The sequence below is a fragment of the Carcharhinus amblyrhynchos genome, chromosome 27 (assembly GCF_965287045.1).
Source record: "Carcharhinus amblyrhynchos chromosome 27, sCarAmb.v2.hapA, whole genome shotgun sequence".
In the NCBI taxonomy this organism is placed as follows: Eukaryota; Metazoa; Chordata; class Chondrichthyes; order Carcharhiniformes; family Carcharhinidae; genus Carcharhinus; species Carcharhinus amblyrhynchos.
Window position 1 is genome coordinate 13,640,439 of NC_137350.1, and position 17,004 is coordinate 13,657,442.

At 41.5% G+C, this 17,004-nt stretch overlaps 1 protein-coding gene across 1 annotated transcript; it reads right to left on the minus strand.

Moving 5' to 3' along the window:
- Positions 1 to 362: 362 nt before the first annotated feature.
- Positions 363 to 12,608, minus strand: ccdc43 (coiled-coil domain containing 43). Its single transcript, XM_080213445.1, has 5 exons — positions 12,346 to 12,608; positions 10,039 to 10,129; positions 9,655 to 9,790; positions 5,484 to 5,539; positions 363 to 1,376 (listed from the first exon to the last, which is right to left on the minus strand). Exons 1-5 carry the CDS (start codon positions 12,517 to 12,519, stop codon positions 1,189 to 1,191), a joined length of 645 nt encoding a protein of 214 aa, XP_080069571.1. The 5' UTR covers positions 12,520 to 12,608; the 3' UTR covers positions 363 to 1,188.
- Positions 12,609 to 17,004: the final 4,396 nt, after the last annotated feature.

Genomic DNA, 17,004 nt, shown 5'->3' on the forward strand with positions numbered 1-17,004 from the left:
TGCCCTAGATCATCTGCTTGACTCCTTGTGGCAACTATAAAGGCAAGTAAAACATGCAGTGGAAAATTAAAGCTGTCTCCAAAGTCTAGCATGTCTTAGCATAGTGAGTGGGGGGGGGCGGAACTTATATATTGAGTATAGGCCTAAACGTTACTTTTTGGTGGCAAAAAAGACACCACTAACTACAGTAATCGATGCAGCATTTCTACACAAAGGGTGTTTTTAATTTCTGCTGGAAGGAATAGTGAACAGATTTTGTTCAGTTGAAAATTATTCCCTTAAAAGAAAGTTGTCAGTGGCTTTTCCTTTAATCTATAATGCCATTTATAAACAGTACCTTTATTTAAATAACAAATACTGTATTTACAAGGTGACAAATTGCTTTTATTATGAATCACAATGAAAAATACTTTATTTTCCCAAGCATACAATCAAAGTGAATAATAGTTAAAATAAATTCAGTAGATGTTTTCGGTTTCAGTGCGAGATGAAAAAAAAGCAAAACATGAGATACAAAAGAATTATTGCAGATGCTGGAAATCTGAAATAAAAACAGAAAATGCTGGGAATACTCAGCAGATCTGGCAGCATCTGTAGAAACTGAAATAGAGTTAAGATTTCAAATCTGGTAGAGCAAAAAAAGTTAAAACTTTCTCTCTCCAAAGAAGCTGCCAAACGATGTTCTAATTTCATTCAAAAAAATACCCAAAGCTATCCAGAAATTGGCAACAATGTCATGAAAAGAAAAACCAATGTTAGGTCTCCAGGAATCCTTCATTCTTCAGATACGTTTCATCAATCCAACAAAAAAAATTTCCTTCACTGAAGGGGTTCCATCAAAGCGTATTTCAACTAGTTTCCTCGGTGTAGGTTATTTCCAATTAATTGTTAGACACAGCATGAGGAAACGTGAAGAAGCCGAAATACTAATCAAACAGTTTATGATGCATGAAAAGACCTATCCCAGATTTTTTTTTACTGTGCGACCTTGAACGTTCAATTTTGACACAATATTTTGCAAAGATTTGGCATTTTATGAAGGAAAAATATGTCTCACACTTAGCTAGACTCCCCACCATCCCCTCCCCAGTCATTGGTGTTTCACGGTTCATATTACTTGTGGTTGTAAACTTTGTAGCTCTGAACATCTTCACACTCCAGTCTACTACATTTTTTTTCCCAAGTAATCTATCGTTTTCGTTCTCCTTTTTGTGTTCTCTTCTTCTCCTTTTCTTTTCTCTCCTGTTTTGCAAGCTTGTCTTTCTCTCGCTGTAGTTTATCTTGCTCCTTCTTCTTTTGTGCATCTCCCCGAGCCTTCTCCCTTTCTGCTTTCTTTGCAATAAGAACAGCTTCAACGTTTGTGTTTTTGAAAAGAGCTAAAGTGAAATTAAGGAATTATTCCAAATGTGGTGTTCTGGTAATTATCACACTAAACTTCTCGTCATGATGGAAATTCGTAATTTACTTACTACTTTTTACATAAATTATTTTGGGATAGAAGAATTGAATGAAAACCATATCGGAACTGTGTAAAGTTTAACCGGTTACATGAGTAAGATGGCTATCAAGGCCAAATGCAGGTAATTGGGACCAGCTTACTTGTTTAAAAAAGGATGACATGGACAAGTTGGGCCGGAGGGCCTGTTCCCATGCTGTAAACCTCTATAACTAAGTCATAAAAGCAGAACGTGCATCATGTCAGCATAGATTTTAATATAAATACACTTAGGCTAAACACAATCTAGCCTACTCCATCAGAGCCAGCTTCCTAATCAGATGCAATCTCAAATGTAATTTTCAGTTTCCTGTGCACCTCTATCAAATTCACTGTCCCTGTAATATCGGGTTGCATGTAAATGGTATTGGACGATCACACAGCATCCAATGTTCCCACAGGAAAGGTGACCGTCCTATTAAAGCACTCCATTGTTTAATAAAGGCCCATGTAATGGAAAGACTGAATTATGATTTCTAGTATTTATTATACAGGCTATACTACTTCAAATTGTGCACTGAATTGGTGTGGCATGTCCTAGGAAATGTAGTTCCAGAACACCAGCACACTAAATCAGCAAATCTGCCATTTATGTTGGAGGCTGATAAAACGTGAGGTCAGAGGGCCCGAACACTGGGAAGGCTTGCTTGCTATTACGTCATGCCATATCATGCAATTACTACAGCCATACAAAAATACAGCTTTTCTTCCCAACTTTACCTTAACCAAGGATGCCCGCCCATGCTATGTGGTCATGCCCAATTCTGGCATTGAAACGCAACAGAAGTAGGACAATTGTATTTGTGCACCAAACGTGAATTTGTCATAACCAACGCCATATTCTGCCTGAAAGGAAAATATAAGACAACCTGGTAACACCTGCATTCGAAGCACAGGCAACTCCATGACCGCGTGCTTGTCAGACAGAAGAAAAACCAATCATCAAGGTAACTCAAGACTATTAGATATAGGAGCAGAATTAGGCCATTAGGCCCATCAGGTCTGTTCTGCCATTCAATCATGCCTGATAAGATTCACATCCCCATTCTCCTGGCTTCTCCCCGTAACCCTGGATCTCCTTATTGATCAAGAACCTCACTATCTCAGTCTTAAAAGACACACAATGACCAGTCCTCTGTGGCAATGAGTTCCACAGATTCACCATCCTCTGGCTGAAGAAATTTCTCCTCATCTCAGTTTTAAAGGAGCATCCCTTCAGTCTGAGATTGTGCCCTTGAGTCTCCCACTCGTGGAAACATCCTCTCCACATCCACTCTAACCAGACCTCTCAATATTCTGTAAGTTTCAATTAGATCCCCAACCCCCCCCACCCCTCCCCTCCCTTAATCCTTCTAAATTCTATCGAGTTTAGATCCAGACTCCTCAGCCACTCCTTATATGACAAACCTGTCGTTCCTGGGATCATTCTTGTGAACCCTCTCCAAGGCCAACACATCCTTCCTTAGGTAGGGGCCCAAAACTGCTCACAATATTTCAAATTGGGTCTGATGAGAGCCTTATACAGCCTCAGTAATACAACCCTGTCCTTGTATTCTAGTCCTCTTGAAATGAATGCTAACACTGAATTTGCCTTCCTAACTGCCAACTGAACCTGCATGGTAACCTTAAGAGAGTCCTGAATAAGGAGTCAAAGGTCCCATTGTACTTCAAATTTCCAAAGGTTTTCCCCATTTAGAAAACAGTCTATGCCTCTAGCGCATAATTTCTATATTGCATTTGGTGTAGGAAAAACATGCTACTTAAGGGTGTCATAGTTTGCAGGGTGACTTAGAAAGGTTGCAGAGCTGGGCCGCGAGGTGGCGGATGGAGTTTAATGTGGAGAAGTGTGAGGTAATTCATTTCGGTAGGAATAACAGATGTGTTGAGTATAGGGCTAACGGGAGGACTTTGAATAGTGTGGAGGAGCAGAGGGATCTAGGTGTATGTGTACATAGATCCCTGAAAGTTGGGAATCAAGTAGATAAGGTTGTTAAGAAGGCATACGGTGTCTTGGCGTTTATTGGTAGGGGGATTGAATTTAGGAGTCGCAGTGTCATGATGCAACTGTACACAACTCTGGTGCGGCCGCACTTGGAGTATTGTGTGCAGTTCTGGTCCCCACATTACAGGAAGGATGTAGAGGCTTTGGAGAGGGTGCAGAGGAGGTTTACCAGGATGTTGCCTGGTATGGAGGGGAGATCCTATGAGGAGAGACTGAGAGATTTGGGGTTGTTTTCGCTGGAAAGAAGGCGGCTAAGAGGGGACCTTATTGAAACATATAAGATGATTAGAGGTTTAGACAGGGTGGACAGTGATAGCCTTTTTCCTAGGATGGAGAAAGCTAGCACGAGGGGGCACGGCTTTAAATTAAGGGGGGATAGTTATAGGACTGATGTCAGGGGTAGGTTCTTTACCCAGAGGGTGGTGAGGGACTGGAATGCCCTGCCAGCTGCAGTTGTAAATGCGCCTAGTTTGGGGGCGTTTAAGAGATCTGTGGATAGGTTTATGGACGAAATGGGATTGGTTTAGATTAGTGGGTTAGTGTTGTTTTTTTTTAAAAGCTGGTCGGCGCAACATCGTGGGCCGAAGGGCCTGTTCTGCGCTGTAATGTTCTATGTTCTATGTTTTAATGTGTTTTATATGGTAGGCGATGATAGGATTATTGATGGGTTTGATGGTTGGCAGGTTGTGCATAACCTTACACTTTCCCACCTTGTATTCCATCTGCCACTTCTTTGCCCATTCTCCTAGATATTCGGCAGCCTCCCCACTTTCTCAACATTACCTGTCCCTCTATATATCTTTGTATCATCCGCAAATTTAGCAACCATGTCCTCAGTTCCATCTTCCAGATAATTAATGTATATGGTGTATATCATTTCTTACAAGAAGCTGACCACAGCCAAAAAAGTTCTAAATAAAAGTTGCCAGGCATGAACCAGCCAACCATCAAACCCGTCAATAATCCTACCATATAAAACATATCAAGTAGCGTGTTTTTTCCCCCTACAACAATGCAATATAGAAATTAGCTTGTAATAACATTGCCAACCTTTTCTAACTAAATAGTTTTTTTTAGGTTTAAGAAAGCCAGAATAGCTCAAGACTACGCCATACAATACATTAATTGTGTAGATCAGACTTGTACAAATGCAAGTAAGATAAATATCTTTACTCCCAACTTTTTGAATTCACTAATATACATTAATGGCTTTCATTTTTTTATTTGTAAGACTGAGAATAATCTAAGGTGTATTGCAGATGATTGCTACTGAAAGCAATACACAGGATGTAGCCTATTACAACAAGAAAAACAACCCAAAACATAGGCCACTTCACCTATTATCATTACAAGAGTCTTGAGCTTAGAACATGCCGAGGAATTCTTACAATTGATAAATCTGTTACAGCCTTGAAATACTAACTGCATTTTTTGTGTGTCTAATCGCGTTTTAAATATAAACTTAATAATTGCAAACCCTTGCAAAATAGCTACTCAACAAATGCAAGCAATATTGAAATTATTTATTTATTTATTAATGTCACAAGCAGGCTTACATTAACAGTGCAATGAAGTTACTGCGAAAATCCCCTAGTTACCACATTCCACGCCTGTTGAGTACATTGAAGGAGAATTTAGCATGGCCAGTGCACCTAACCAGCATGTCTTTTGGACTGTGGGAAGAAACAGGAGCATGCCAAGGAAATCCAGTCAGACATGGGGAGAAAGTGCAGACTGCACAGACAGTGGCTCAAGCCGGGAATCGAACCCAAGTCCCTGGCATTGTGAGGCAGTAGTGCTAATCACCGTGCTGCTTTCACACAAACTTTTAATAGTTTGTGCAATTAATTTTAACTAATTAATTGGCAGTGTAATTTTAAATCTGACATAGTTTTGCAGTGATACACAGTCACAACTTCAAGAACATGACCAAATTAACTTCAGCTGTCAATAGAAAACCAAAATAAGTGCATTGCAAAAGGATACATTTATCATTGTCAAAGTTAAACGATCCACTTGTCCCACGGGCTTCTTCATCTTCAGTGTTCAAGTTAAAGAAACTAAAATTTTAAGCTGTGCGTAACAAATAATATCAACATAAGATTAGCTGTTGGACGACGGTGTTGATTTGATTGCATTGCTGTTTTGGGTATGATAATATAACGAAACCTAGATGCTGAGAGGTTGTTTACCCTTGTGGGAGAACCTAGGTCGAGGGGGCATATTCTCAGAGCAAGGGGTCACCTATTTAAGACAGAGCTGAGGAGGAATTTCTACTCTCAAGAGGGTAGTGAATCTGTGGAATTCTTTACTGCAGAGGGTATAGTGCAAGTTCTGATAATTGGTCTAGAAATGGCTTTTGCATCAAAAACTGATAATATGCCAGAGAAAGGCCATCAGTGCAAGAGGGAGTTCTTCCAGTAATAGTCCTGACAGATATAAAACTGCAATTAGAGACCATAATCTGAATAGATTAGAAATGAAATAAAGGCCACAGAACAGTCTTAGAACAAAACTACTCACAGAAGTTCTGATGTTTGCGAAGGTTTGATTGCTATCAATAGACTTCAAGCTAAACCCATAAGAGATGCAAAACAAGGGGAATTTGATAGAATAAGAGTTTATTCTGAGGTACTAAATAAGCTATGGCACAGGTGGATTTGTCGAGAAAATGCCCTTGCAGGTGGGATTTGTATGGCTAAAGTGAGGCATGGGGTTTTGAAGAGCAACTGGGTGATCAGATGGTAGATTGAACTTTCACACAAGTAATCCTAAATCTTAACTCTTTTGGCCACACATACATGGGAAGGTAAATCAATTACATAAAAGCCACACTTCTGCAGGGCAATACTTTTCTGAAACCACCCAAAAAAACCCAGCAGATGCAGAATGAAAACTATGGAAACCAAATAAATGCTTCTTCCAGGCTGTGGCACTTCTCAGAATTCTGAACAGCATTCTGTTCTTCTGAAAATTAGTTGTGTTTAACTAAAATCAAATTTTACCATGTTTATTGGTATTGTGAAGGATCATATTAAAGCACCTTCATAAATTGTCAAGGGATCTTGAGAAATGAGTTACTAAGATTACAGTAGAATTTACAATGGGAGTTACACTTGTGGGATTTCAGACATTAAGCAGAGTAAGTAACTTTCCTATTTACAGATGTATTAGTTATATCTTGGTTAAATGTTCTAGGTCCTGACAGAAATTACTGAATCGAAAGATGAGAGAGATCAATTGCAATGCTTGACTGTTAAGTTGAACTAATTGGGCACACGGATTAGATGAAGTGCTACTTTTTGTTGAAGTACTACAATGCTAATGTTAAACACTTGTTTTTATTTAAAGAGGGAAGGGAATCTGTTAATGTCTATTATATGCACAAAATTAAATGGAGATTCACTTGTGCCCGTTAACACAAGAAAAACTGTGATTTTGGGTTGGGAGGTGTTTGCTTTGTAAGTCTAGTTCCCTGTTCCAACTCCATTCCCCAGATGAATACTGCATCTCTCTCTCTCTGGCAATAATCAGAGGCTGTATCAAACTGTTCATAATCTTGGTGTTTTGTCTGATCTAGAGTTGAGTCACAGAACGTTCACATCAATAATAAGATCTCCTATTTTCACTTTGTGACTTTGCATCTGCCTCAGCTTTGTCTAACACTCAGACCTCTACACTTGACTATTGCAATACACTCCTGGCTGACTTCCTACATTCTATCTGCCTTAAATTATGGTACTGCTGTCTGTGTCCTTACTTGCAGTAAATCCCACACTGTGCTCCCAGTCAAGCGATGCCTATATTTAAAATTCTCAGTTTTGTATCCAAATCCCACCATGGCTTTGCCCTCTTCCAACATTCCAAGACTTCGGAGCTTGTCTAATCCTGGCTGTTTCAGCAAGTAGAATTTTAATTGTTCTACCACTGGTGGCCACGCCTTCAGTTGCTGACAGACCCAGCTCTGAAATCTCCTCCCTAAATCACTGCCTCTCCTTCTTCCCTTTATACTCTCTGTAAAATCTCTGACCAAACTTTGGCAAACTGCCCAATTTCACCTCGTGTGGTTTGGAATATAATTTTGGTTTATAACGCAGCAAAGCATCCTGGAAATCTTGTTGTGTTAAAGGCACAGTATAAATATAAGTTATTGTTGGAAAGTAAGTGGTTAAATGGGGCAATGCAGTTGAGGGATCAAACAGATAAATCATGAAAAGATGAACAATATAGGTTAATTAGGCCAGTTTTTCAATTAATCAAAGAATTTTGGTTAATTTCTAGTGATGGGATTAAACAAAGGAATATGGGGGGAGGTTAAGAGCACAATCAGTGGCATGAGTGCAAGTTAAAGTTTTAAAGTTAAAATTTATTAATTAATGTCACAAGTGGGCTACCATTAATACTGCAATGAAGTTACTGTGAAAATCCCCTAGTCGCCACATTCCAGCACCTGTTCAGGTTACACTGAGGGAGACTTTAGCATGACCAATGCACCTAATCAACATGTATTTTAGACTGTGGGAGGAAAGCGAAGCACCCGGAGGAAGCCCACAGACATAGGGAGAATGTTCAGACTCCACACAGACAGCAGCTCAAGCTGAGAATCGAACCTGAGCAGTGCTAACCACTTTACCATCCACCAGATGGATTAGACATGGTAAATGCTTGGGGTTACAGTGATGGACTGTGACTGGGTGGGCGAGTGGGGAGGGATGTCAATGCAGACTTGACGGGCCAAATTACCTCCTCCTGCACTGTAGGGATGCTGTGAAATGCTTTGCAGGTAATCCATTTCATATTATTAGGCTATATGACAAACACATACTATAAAAGAGGATAAACTTGTACTTATATGATAACTTTAACACAGAAAACTGGGATGCACCAAGAGGCCAGAAATGGAGAAGGTCAGAGATCCTAGAAGGGTTATGGGAGATGGGAAGTTGAGCAAGTCAGTAGGGAGGAGTAAATCTATGGAGGAATTTGAATAAGAGTACTAAAAATTAGGTATTGCTGGACAAGGTAGGCCAGCAAATATGGGTGATGCATGCATAGGAGCAAGTTAGGATACAGGCAACAGAGTTATGGATGAGCTCATGTCTGAAAGTGCAAGATGGGAGGCCAGCCAGGAGGTTGTGAACAATCCAATTCAGCCACTCAGTGGTGACAAGTAGGCTGGAGTTGATAAGGAACAGGCTTTGTGGAGAGGATTAGAATATCTGTGGTCTTCCCAATTTTTAGTTGGACCAAATTTCTGTTCATCCAACACTGGATGGTGGACAGGCAGCACAACAAATGGAGGGCTCAAGACAGGTAGATCTGGTTATCTGTGTATATGCGGATACTGAGGTTATGTGGTATCACTTCCTCAAATCATGCCAAAGTGTTTAGCATTCAATAGATTATTTGTGAAGTGTAATTACTTTTGTTGTATAGATAATGCAACTGCCAATTTGCAACAAACTGCAAATGAATCAATGCTAAATAATTTATTTTAATGGTGTCGGTTGGCCTCTTTTAAGGCAATTAGTTATACAAATGGTGGGCATCACTTGGTTTCTCAAGGATTTCTAGAAACCAGCTAACAATCACTAATCAATAGCAATGTATGTTGCTTGTGGGAGGAAACCCGCACAGACACAGGGAGAAGGTGCAGATTCCACATAAACAGTGAGCCAAGCTGGGAACTGAACCCAGGTCCCTTGAAATATGAGGCAGTGGTGCCAAACACCATATCACCATGTCATCCTAAGACTGGCTAGGAATAGAAAGACATTAATTTTATGGTGCCTGCTTTTTAAATACAGAAATTGTTGGTGTTTGCAATATATTATTTCTGATCATGGTACTTTCTTGCCTTCATATTATTAAGAAAGATCAATCACTGCAGTAATATTACTGCCTACAAAATATTTAATGCACATTGCCTATTCATCTTCCTTCTTTTCTAAGTATCTTTTATGTATTTTTAAAGTGAAAATTGAAACTTTCCATCATTGAACTGTTCATATAAATAAATATGTCTCTGCAGTCACTGAAGTCCATGCTAATTTATTGCTCTTTTGTAGGGAGAGTGAGAAAAGAGCAAGACTAGCTTTTCAAATTAATATCAGGAAAATTATTCTTCTTCCCAAGAAAGCGGCACCAGAAAGGATATTCTTCCTCATCAGTTATATTTGCATACTGTGCAAGAACTGCAGCTTTCCTAGATTTCTCCTCTTCTGAAGCATCTTTTTGTTTCACAACAATTTGAGCCTGCTTCTCAATCATACTTGCAATGGCATGTACTTCATCTTAAAAATATAGATAGAAGAAATCCAGTTAGATATTACACTTTATAACTGGAATACCAAAATATGCAAAGGTTCATCATTCTCATATTATTTTCACAGCAATCTTTAACATTTTGTATGAATTAAACAGAAATATCCTACATAGTTATGATGCATACTCACCCAATGTATTGACTTCATGCATTTAAAATATGCAAAACAAAAACCAACAGCAATTATTGGACATCTGAGATTATCTTGATCTTTACCTTCAGCATTTTTTTCTTGAGAGAGATTGTTTGTGGTTTCAGACCACTTTTGAATTATATCTTTGCAAATGATTGCCAATGAATCTTCATCCTGAAAGAAATAACAGCAGAATTGCAGATTTACGTGTAGCCTACTTCACAGAAGAAATTGGCAGTGAATTCAACTCTAACAAATACAGGCTCATGTACATGGTTTAAAGTTACTTTTGTAAAGGTTTTATGTCATGAGCAAAGGATTTGGGCTTTGATTCTGTTAAGCTGAAGAATTAGACCACTCCTAGCTAGGATGTTCCACTACAATATCTAACCAGCAATGTGTAAAATTGCCAAGGTCTATCCTGTCCACAACAGGAAAATCTAACCTAGCCAATTAGCAGAACAGCCCACTATCAGAAAAGTGACAAAAGGAATCCATTAAGGAGTGTTTACAAATTAGTGAACAGTTCACCAATGCAGAGTTTGGGCACCATCGGAACCACTGGGTTGCAGACCTAATGACAGCCTTGTTCAAAACAAGAACAGAAGCTGAATTGTAGACATGAGATTACAGTGACTGCCCTTGACATCAAAGTAAATTATCTCAGCCCCAATCATGAGTTTCTCAGTTTTCTCAGGAGCAAGGGACATCTTAGCCCCATTTTTAGTTGTTTCATCAATAAAGCCTGTGTCTGTTGTAGGGTCAGACATGGAGCTATTCACTGATAATTCCAGTACGCATTTCAGTTTGCAATTCCTCAAAATAATCAGTATCTATGTGCAACAAGATTTTACTGCAGGCAGGTGGCCAGTAGCATTTACATCACACAAGTGCCAGGGAACGAGCATCAAAACTGAATAGCACAGCATTCTTGATATGCATTACCATCAAGTCCTCCACTTCTGGGTGGGTGGCTGGCTGGCTGGGGGAGGGGTGAGATGGGAGGTGGGGGGCACGGGGAGGGTGGGGGGTTAGTCATCATTAGCCAGATTTTCACCAGCTACGTTAATGCTGCAACTACTAAAGCAGGTCATGGGCTGAGTATCCTGCGATGAATGGTTCATCTCTCGACTTTCTGAAGCATCTCCACCACGTACAACGCATTAAATCAGAAGTATGATGGAAATATTCTCCAACTGTCTGCATGACTGCAGCTTCAGTAACATTCACATTAGAGATTCCAGAGGTGACAGTTCAAGAGTGAGAAGCAATTGCTGGAGATGTTACAATGTGTCGCCCCACAGGATGCCTTTTGAGACACTGTTTTGGTGCTGTGACAGGGAATAAAGCTAAGTTCAAGCAATCAGTTGCAGGAAAGCTGAGATGTGGAGATTCCATCGTTGGACTGGGGTAAACACAGTAAGAAGTCTCACAACACCAGGTTAAAGTCTGGTTTATTTGGTAGCAAAAGCCACTAGCTTTCAGAGTGCACGCTGCTCCTTCGGCAGGTGAGTGGGATTTCAGTTCACAAACAGGGCATATAAAAACATAAACTCAATTTACAAAATACGTGAACTGAAATCCCACTCACCTGACAAAGGAGCAGCGAGCGCTCCGAAAGCTAGTGCTTTTGTTACCAAATAAACCTGTTGGACCTGGTGTTGCGCGGAAAGATGAACACAATTGAGAACTGCCAGCACATTTTATGACTCGGATAGAAAACTAAGATGAGTGTAATAGTTTACAAGAGTAGAGAAATTTCTTGTGTTTATTTTTGTGGGGGGTGATTGTTCCCTGAGAAAGGATCCAAGATGGGGAGCCATTAACAAAATAATCTGGCATGGAGCCAGGAAGTGAATTTAATAGTCACTAACATAACAGAATAGGGTCAAAGCAGTAAGTAAAATAAAATTACACATTAATAGATAGTGAGTGATGATAGAGTATTTTGAAATCCTTTTATATAGAAGAATAGACCATTTTTGCCCATTCAATGGCAGATCAGGCTCAGTGTAATCTTGACTGAACCTTTATCTCAATGCTTTGCTCCTGCGCACTCTACATACCCCATTTAGTGCCTAGAAATATATTTCTTTCGCAAGTACTAATCTGATACAAACACGCCTGACAGAGTTACTTCAAGGAAGGTGGCTAAATTTACAGCACGGTATAACAGAAATAGCCACACCATATTGAATTACAACAAACGTTTCAAATTACCCTAACGCCAAACAGATAAACACATGCGTTTCCCTACATTTACACGGGTGTGATGGAGATATATAACAGAAAATGGGATCATTATAAACAGGAGGGTCTATATAACATTAGACACTGAGGATGGCACTCAAGTTGAATCCCTACCGCTATAGTTTCAGTGCCATGCTCACCATAAATGCGGATAAAATGGCCTGGAGAGCCTCAGATTTTTCCTCCTCGTTTTCTTCTTCCCGTAAGATTCCGTTGATGTAAGAACCGTAGACATCCTCATCTATTTCCAGCTCCTTCAATCGCTTACTCAACCACACTCCAAACCCCGCCACCTCTCCACTGGGCGCCGCCATCTTGTGTACTGGGTCGGGTCCTCACAGACCTGCAGTTGCCCAGACAGGTGCCTGACGATCCGCCTCCAGCGGGCCAACTACGCCCCGCCCCCTTTCCCCTTCAGCCGGAGGGGCATCTGGCGCCAGAGTTCTTTCCACCCTCCGCATCGATCGTTCGCCACCCATGCGCCCCCTTTTGCCGTGAGCCCGAGCAGCAACCTCGCCCGGCCTATCCCCATTCAAATATGATCCCGACAGTGCAGGAAGAGGCCATTCGGTCCATCGAACCTGAACTGACAACACTGTCCCCCATCCCCATTCGTCCTTCCCCCTCCCGATGTCACCCCATTTCTCCCGCCCACCCCATTCGCCCCACCCATCCCCGTATACTATCTCATTCGCCCCGCCCACCTCCACTCGCCCTGTCCACCTCCACTCGCCCCGCCTACCCGCATTCGTCCCGCCCACCTCATTCGCCCACCTCCAGTCGCCCTGCCCGCTCCGTCCACCCCCCCGCCCCGCTCGTGCCCCCCATCCCTATTCGCCCCGCCCACCACCATTCGTGCTGCCCACACCTATTCGCCGCGCCCGCTCCCATACACACTTCATTCGCCCCGCCCACTCCCATACACACTTCATTCGCCCCGCCCCCCCACCTCGAGCCTGCGCGGCCGCCGTAGCCGCGGCTCTTTGGCGCTAACGTCAAGTCGGGTTTGAAAATCCCTGAAGCTGAAAGGACAAAGAGGGAGTTGAGGTAAACCCTCAACACCGGCAGCGAGAAAGAGAGAGTGTTGGGGACGGCAGCTCCGCTCTTTTCAAAAACGGCGACCCCGGGCTTTTTGTTCCCGGATTGGGTAAGCGGCCGTTTGAATTCAAATTTTAAAATGTCTTCAGTGGATTGGAGCCGCTTTCCCCAGCTGGAAATGACCGTTAATTGCTGGGGGGGGCGCGCGCGCGGAGAGCGCTTTGCCTCAAGTTTTATATTTGGTTCGTTTGCTCTTTACAATGAAGAGTTAATATGGAAGCCCCTCAGTTCTTCTGCCCTCAGGGCATCTGGAGCTGCTCAGTTACTGAGTGCAGTGTCTGCTTCAACATCTGTCTCTTCCTGGGATATCTGGCGTTGTGGTTTGAGGGGCCTCAGAGTTGGGGTCAAGGTCGGGAGGGGGGGTGGTTGGGCTCAGGACGTGTCGTGGGGTCGTCGGGGTCGCAAGGTGGGGGTGGGGTGGTCGGGGTCGCGAGGATCATGGTTGGGTGGGATTGGGAGGGTGGTCCAGAATTGCCAACCTCACCAGGAATTACAAGATCCATCTCCACAGGACACTGCTGGACCATGGACTAAAACTATTGGGACATTTAAAAAGACTGCTTTGATTTTAATTTTTCCCAATATTTCTTGTTATCAACCTTTTTTTTAACAAAAGGCTGCTTGCTTGACTTCATACGTTATCTAGCTGAATAATTGGGTGGCAAGGTGGCATAGCGGTTAGCATTACTACCACCTGGGTTCAGTTCCAACCTCGGGTGACTATCTGCAGAGGCTACAAGTTCTTCCTGCGTCTGTGTGGGTTTCCTCCCACAGTCTAAAGATCTGTGTTAGGTTGATTGGACATGCTAAATTGCTCCTTAATGTCAGGGGGATTAACAAGGTAAGTATGTGGAGTTGTGGGGATAGGGCCTGGGTGGCTCAATGGGCCAAATGGCCTCCTGCACTGTAGGGATTTTATAATTAATCTTTTTGCTTTCCAATTAGGCATAGGAAGGCAATGCATCACAAGTATGGATGCAGTGGCTGATTCATAGCTGGAGTGTGGGTGCAAGTCATGTGATGAGACCTCCAGGAATGCATTTTATTACTGTTGGCAACCCTGCTTGGGGAATATGCTCTCCAGTCTAAAAATTTTGATTTTGACACTTGTGTTTTCCAACATAGTAAACAGATATTTAGATCATCATAGAATCCCTACGGTGCAGAAGAGGCTTGTCAGTCCATCAAGTTTACACCAACTCTCTGACAGAGTATCTTACTCAGGTCCTAACCCTTTAACCCCGCACATTTACCAAGGCTAATCCATCTATCCTACACATCTTTGAACTGTGGGAGGAAACCCACTCAAGACATGGAGCAAGCTCAGTGGGCTGAATGACTCCATCCGCACTGTAGGAATTCTATGCTTACGTTCTTTAATTGCTCCTGCTGCCATTACCAGTATTAAACTGGAACCAATCAACCACCTAACTGATTTGAATATATAATTCAAAGTGCACCCTCCATGTATCTAAGTTTAGATGAACAAAATCTGTAACATACTAATTGGTGGTTTTCAGATTCAAAATAGATATAGTATGAAACTCCTTGTGGTAACAAAACATTGCTAATAGTTCAGAATTTGAAACGCTCCTCTGTAGATGAGCTTTATGGTAAGAATGTCTTAAAACTTGTTAACAAAGAACATAAATTACAAATGCTGACACAGAAGAGTTTACTCCACACCTGAAACAAAAACTTGTATTTGTATAGCATTTCTAACGTCATAAGCTGCCTCCAAAATATTTCACAGGAGCGTTATCAAACAAAATTTGACATTAAGATATTTGGCAGGTGATCAAAAGCTTGGTGAAAGAGTTAGCCAGTATGTTTCATGGAGTGTCAAAAAGGGCAAAAGAGAAGTAGAGAGGCTTGGAGAAGGAATTTTGGAGCTTAAGACTTGGCAGCTGTGGGGGTGGAGAGTAATGTTCAAGAAAGAGGCTGGAGTTAGAAGTACACAGCCAGAGGATTGCAGAGCTCAAGGAGATTACAGACTGAGGGAGAAGGCTGTGGGAGGAATTTGAAATATAAAAGAGAATTTTAAAATTGAGCTATTGCTTAATTGAGAGCCAGAGTAGGTTAGTGAGTTCAGGTCTGATGGATAAATGGGACATCATGTTAGTTAGGACATTTACAAGTTTACAGAGCGTAGAACGTGGGAAACTCACCATGAGCATGTAACCATAGAATCTCTAAAGTACAGGAAGAGGCGATTGGCCTGTGGTAACTACACCAACTCTTTGAAAGCACATCTTACGCAGCCCTATCCCCATAACCCTGTGTATTTACTATGGCCAATCCATCTAACCTGCGCGTCTTTGTACTGTGGGAAGAAAGGGCATGGATGCTGGTATCGGTGGCAGATGAACTGGGGCAGGGGTGGAGTCGAGCTACATGACAGAGGTGGAAATAGACATTCTTTGAAATGGCACAAATATGTAGTCACAAGTCTATTGCATGGTCAGATATGACACCAAGTACATGAACAGTCTGGCAGCGTCAATAAAGAAAGAAAACAGAGTTAACGTAAGAACGTAACAAAAAAAACAGGTGACTCTGTTTTCTCTCCCTACAGATTCTGCCAGACTTGCTGAGTTTTTCAACATTTTCTGTTCTTGTTTCAGACTCCAGCATCTACAGCATTTTGCTTATCTTATGAACAGACTGATTCGGCCCTGGGCAGTTTCCCAAGAGATGGGTTGAATTGGTAGTTGGAGAACAGAGATTGTGGCAGGAACACAATATTCTTCCCAGTATTTAGTTGGAGGAAATTCGTAATTGTCCAGAAGTGGATGCCAGGCAAGCATTCTAACAACTTGGAGGCAATGGCAGAATTAAAAAGGCTGGTAGTGACATTAAATTGGGCATTGTAAGCATGCATATGAGACTTTATGCTATGTTTTTGGATATTTGCACTGAAGGGATGGCATATAGGAGGGGACTAAGGATGGATAATTGGGGGAGATGAGAGGTAACGGTAAAGGAGTGGGAAATACATTGGCAGGCAAATCTACATCTGAGTGAAAAGGTTAATGTTTCCATTTTTCCCAAAATGTTTAATTATTTTTTCTTTCAAGATACTTTTGACCACCTTTCTAAGATTTTCAATTTCTGCAATTCCAGTTTTTGAATAGGATAGCAACTTTTCTGACAAAACCAGTAAATACTATGCACATATTCCTTTAAAATCTGTTTTTGTGGGGGCGTGTGGAAGGAAAGCTTGGAGTTTGTGAATGATAAGGTGAACAGTGCATATAAGAAATAGGATTGTGAGTAAACACTGTGGCTCCTTAAACCTGCTCCACCAATCAATATGATCAAGGCTGATGATTCCACTTTCCTGCCTGTTCTGCATATTCTCTGATTTTCTGAGACATCAAATTCTATATGCTGTCCCTCCAGTACAATTACCCAAAAATATAAAGTAAGTTTCATAACTGAAGCAGCTGTTGGCTCTCAGACCTTAACAGCTTGTATTATTACAGTATTTCAGTTGATGTCAAAAGCCTGTACTCCTTTTGTTTAAAATATCAACACTGCCTATTGCATTTTGTGACTTGGTTTGAAACCTGCTGTTGAGAGCCTCTGCAGTACTTTTTGGACAAATGTTCTCATTTTTCCTTTCCACTCCAAAAAATCCAACAGTATTTGTGGGGTGCGGGGCGCTGGGGGGGTGCGGTGGAAGGAAAGCTTAGAGTTTG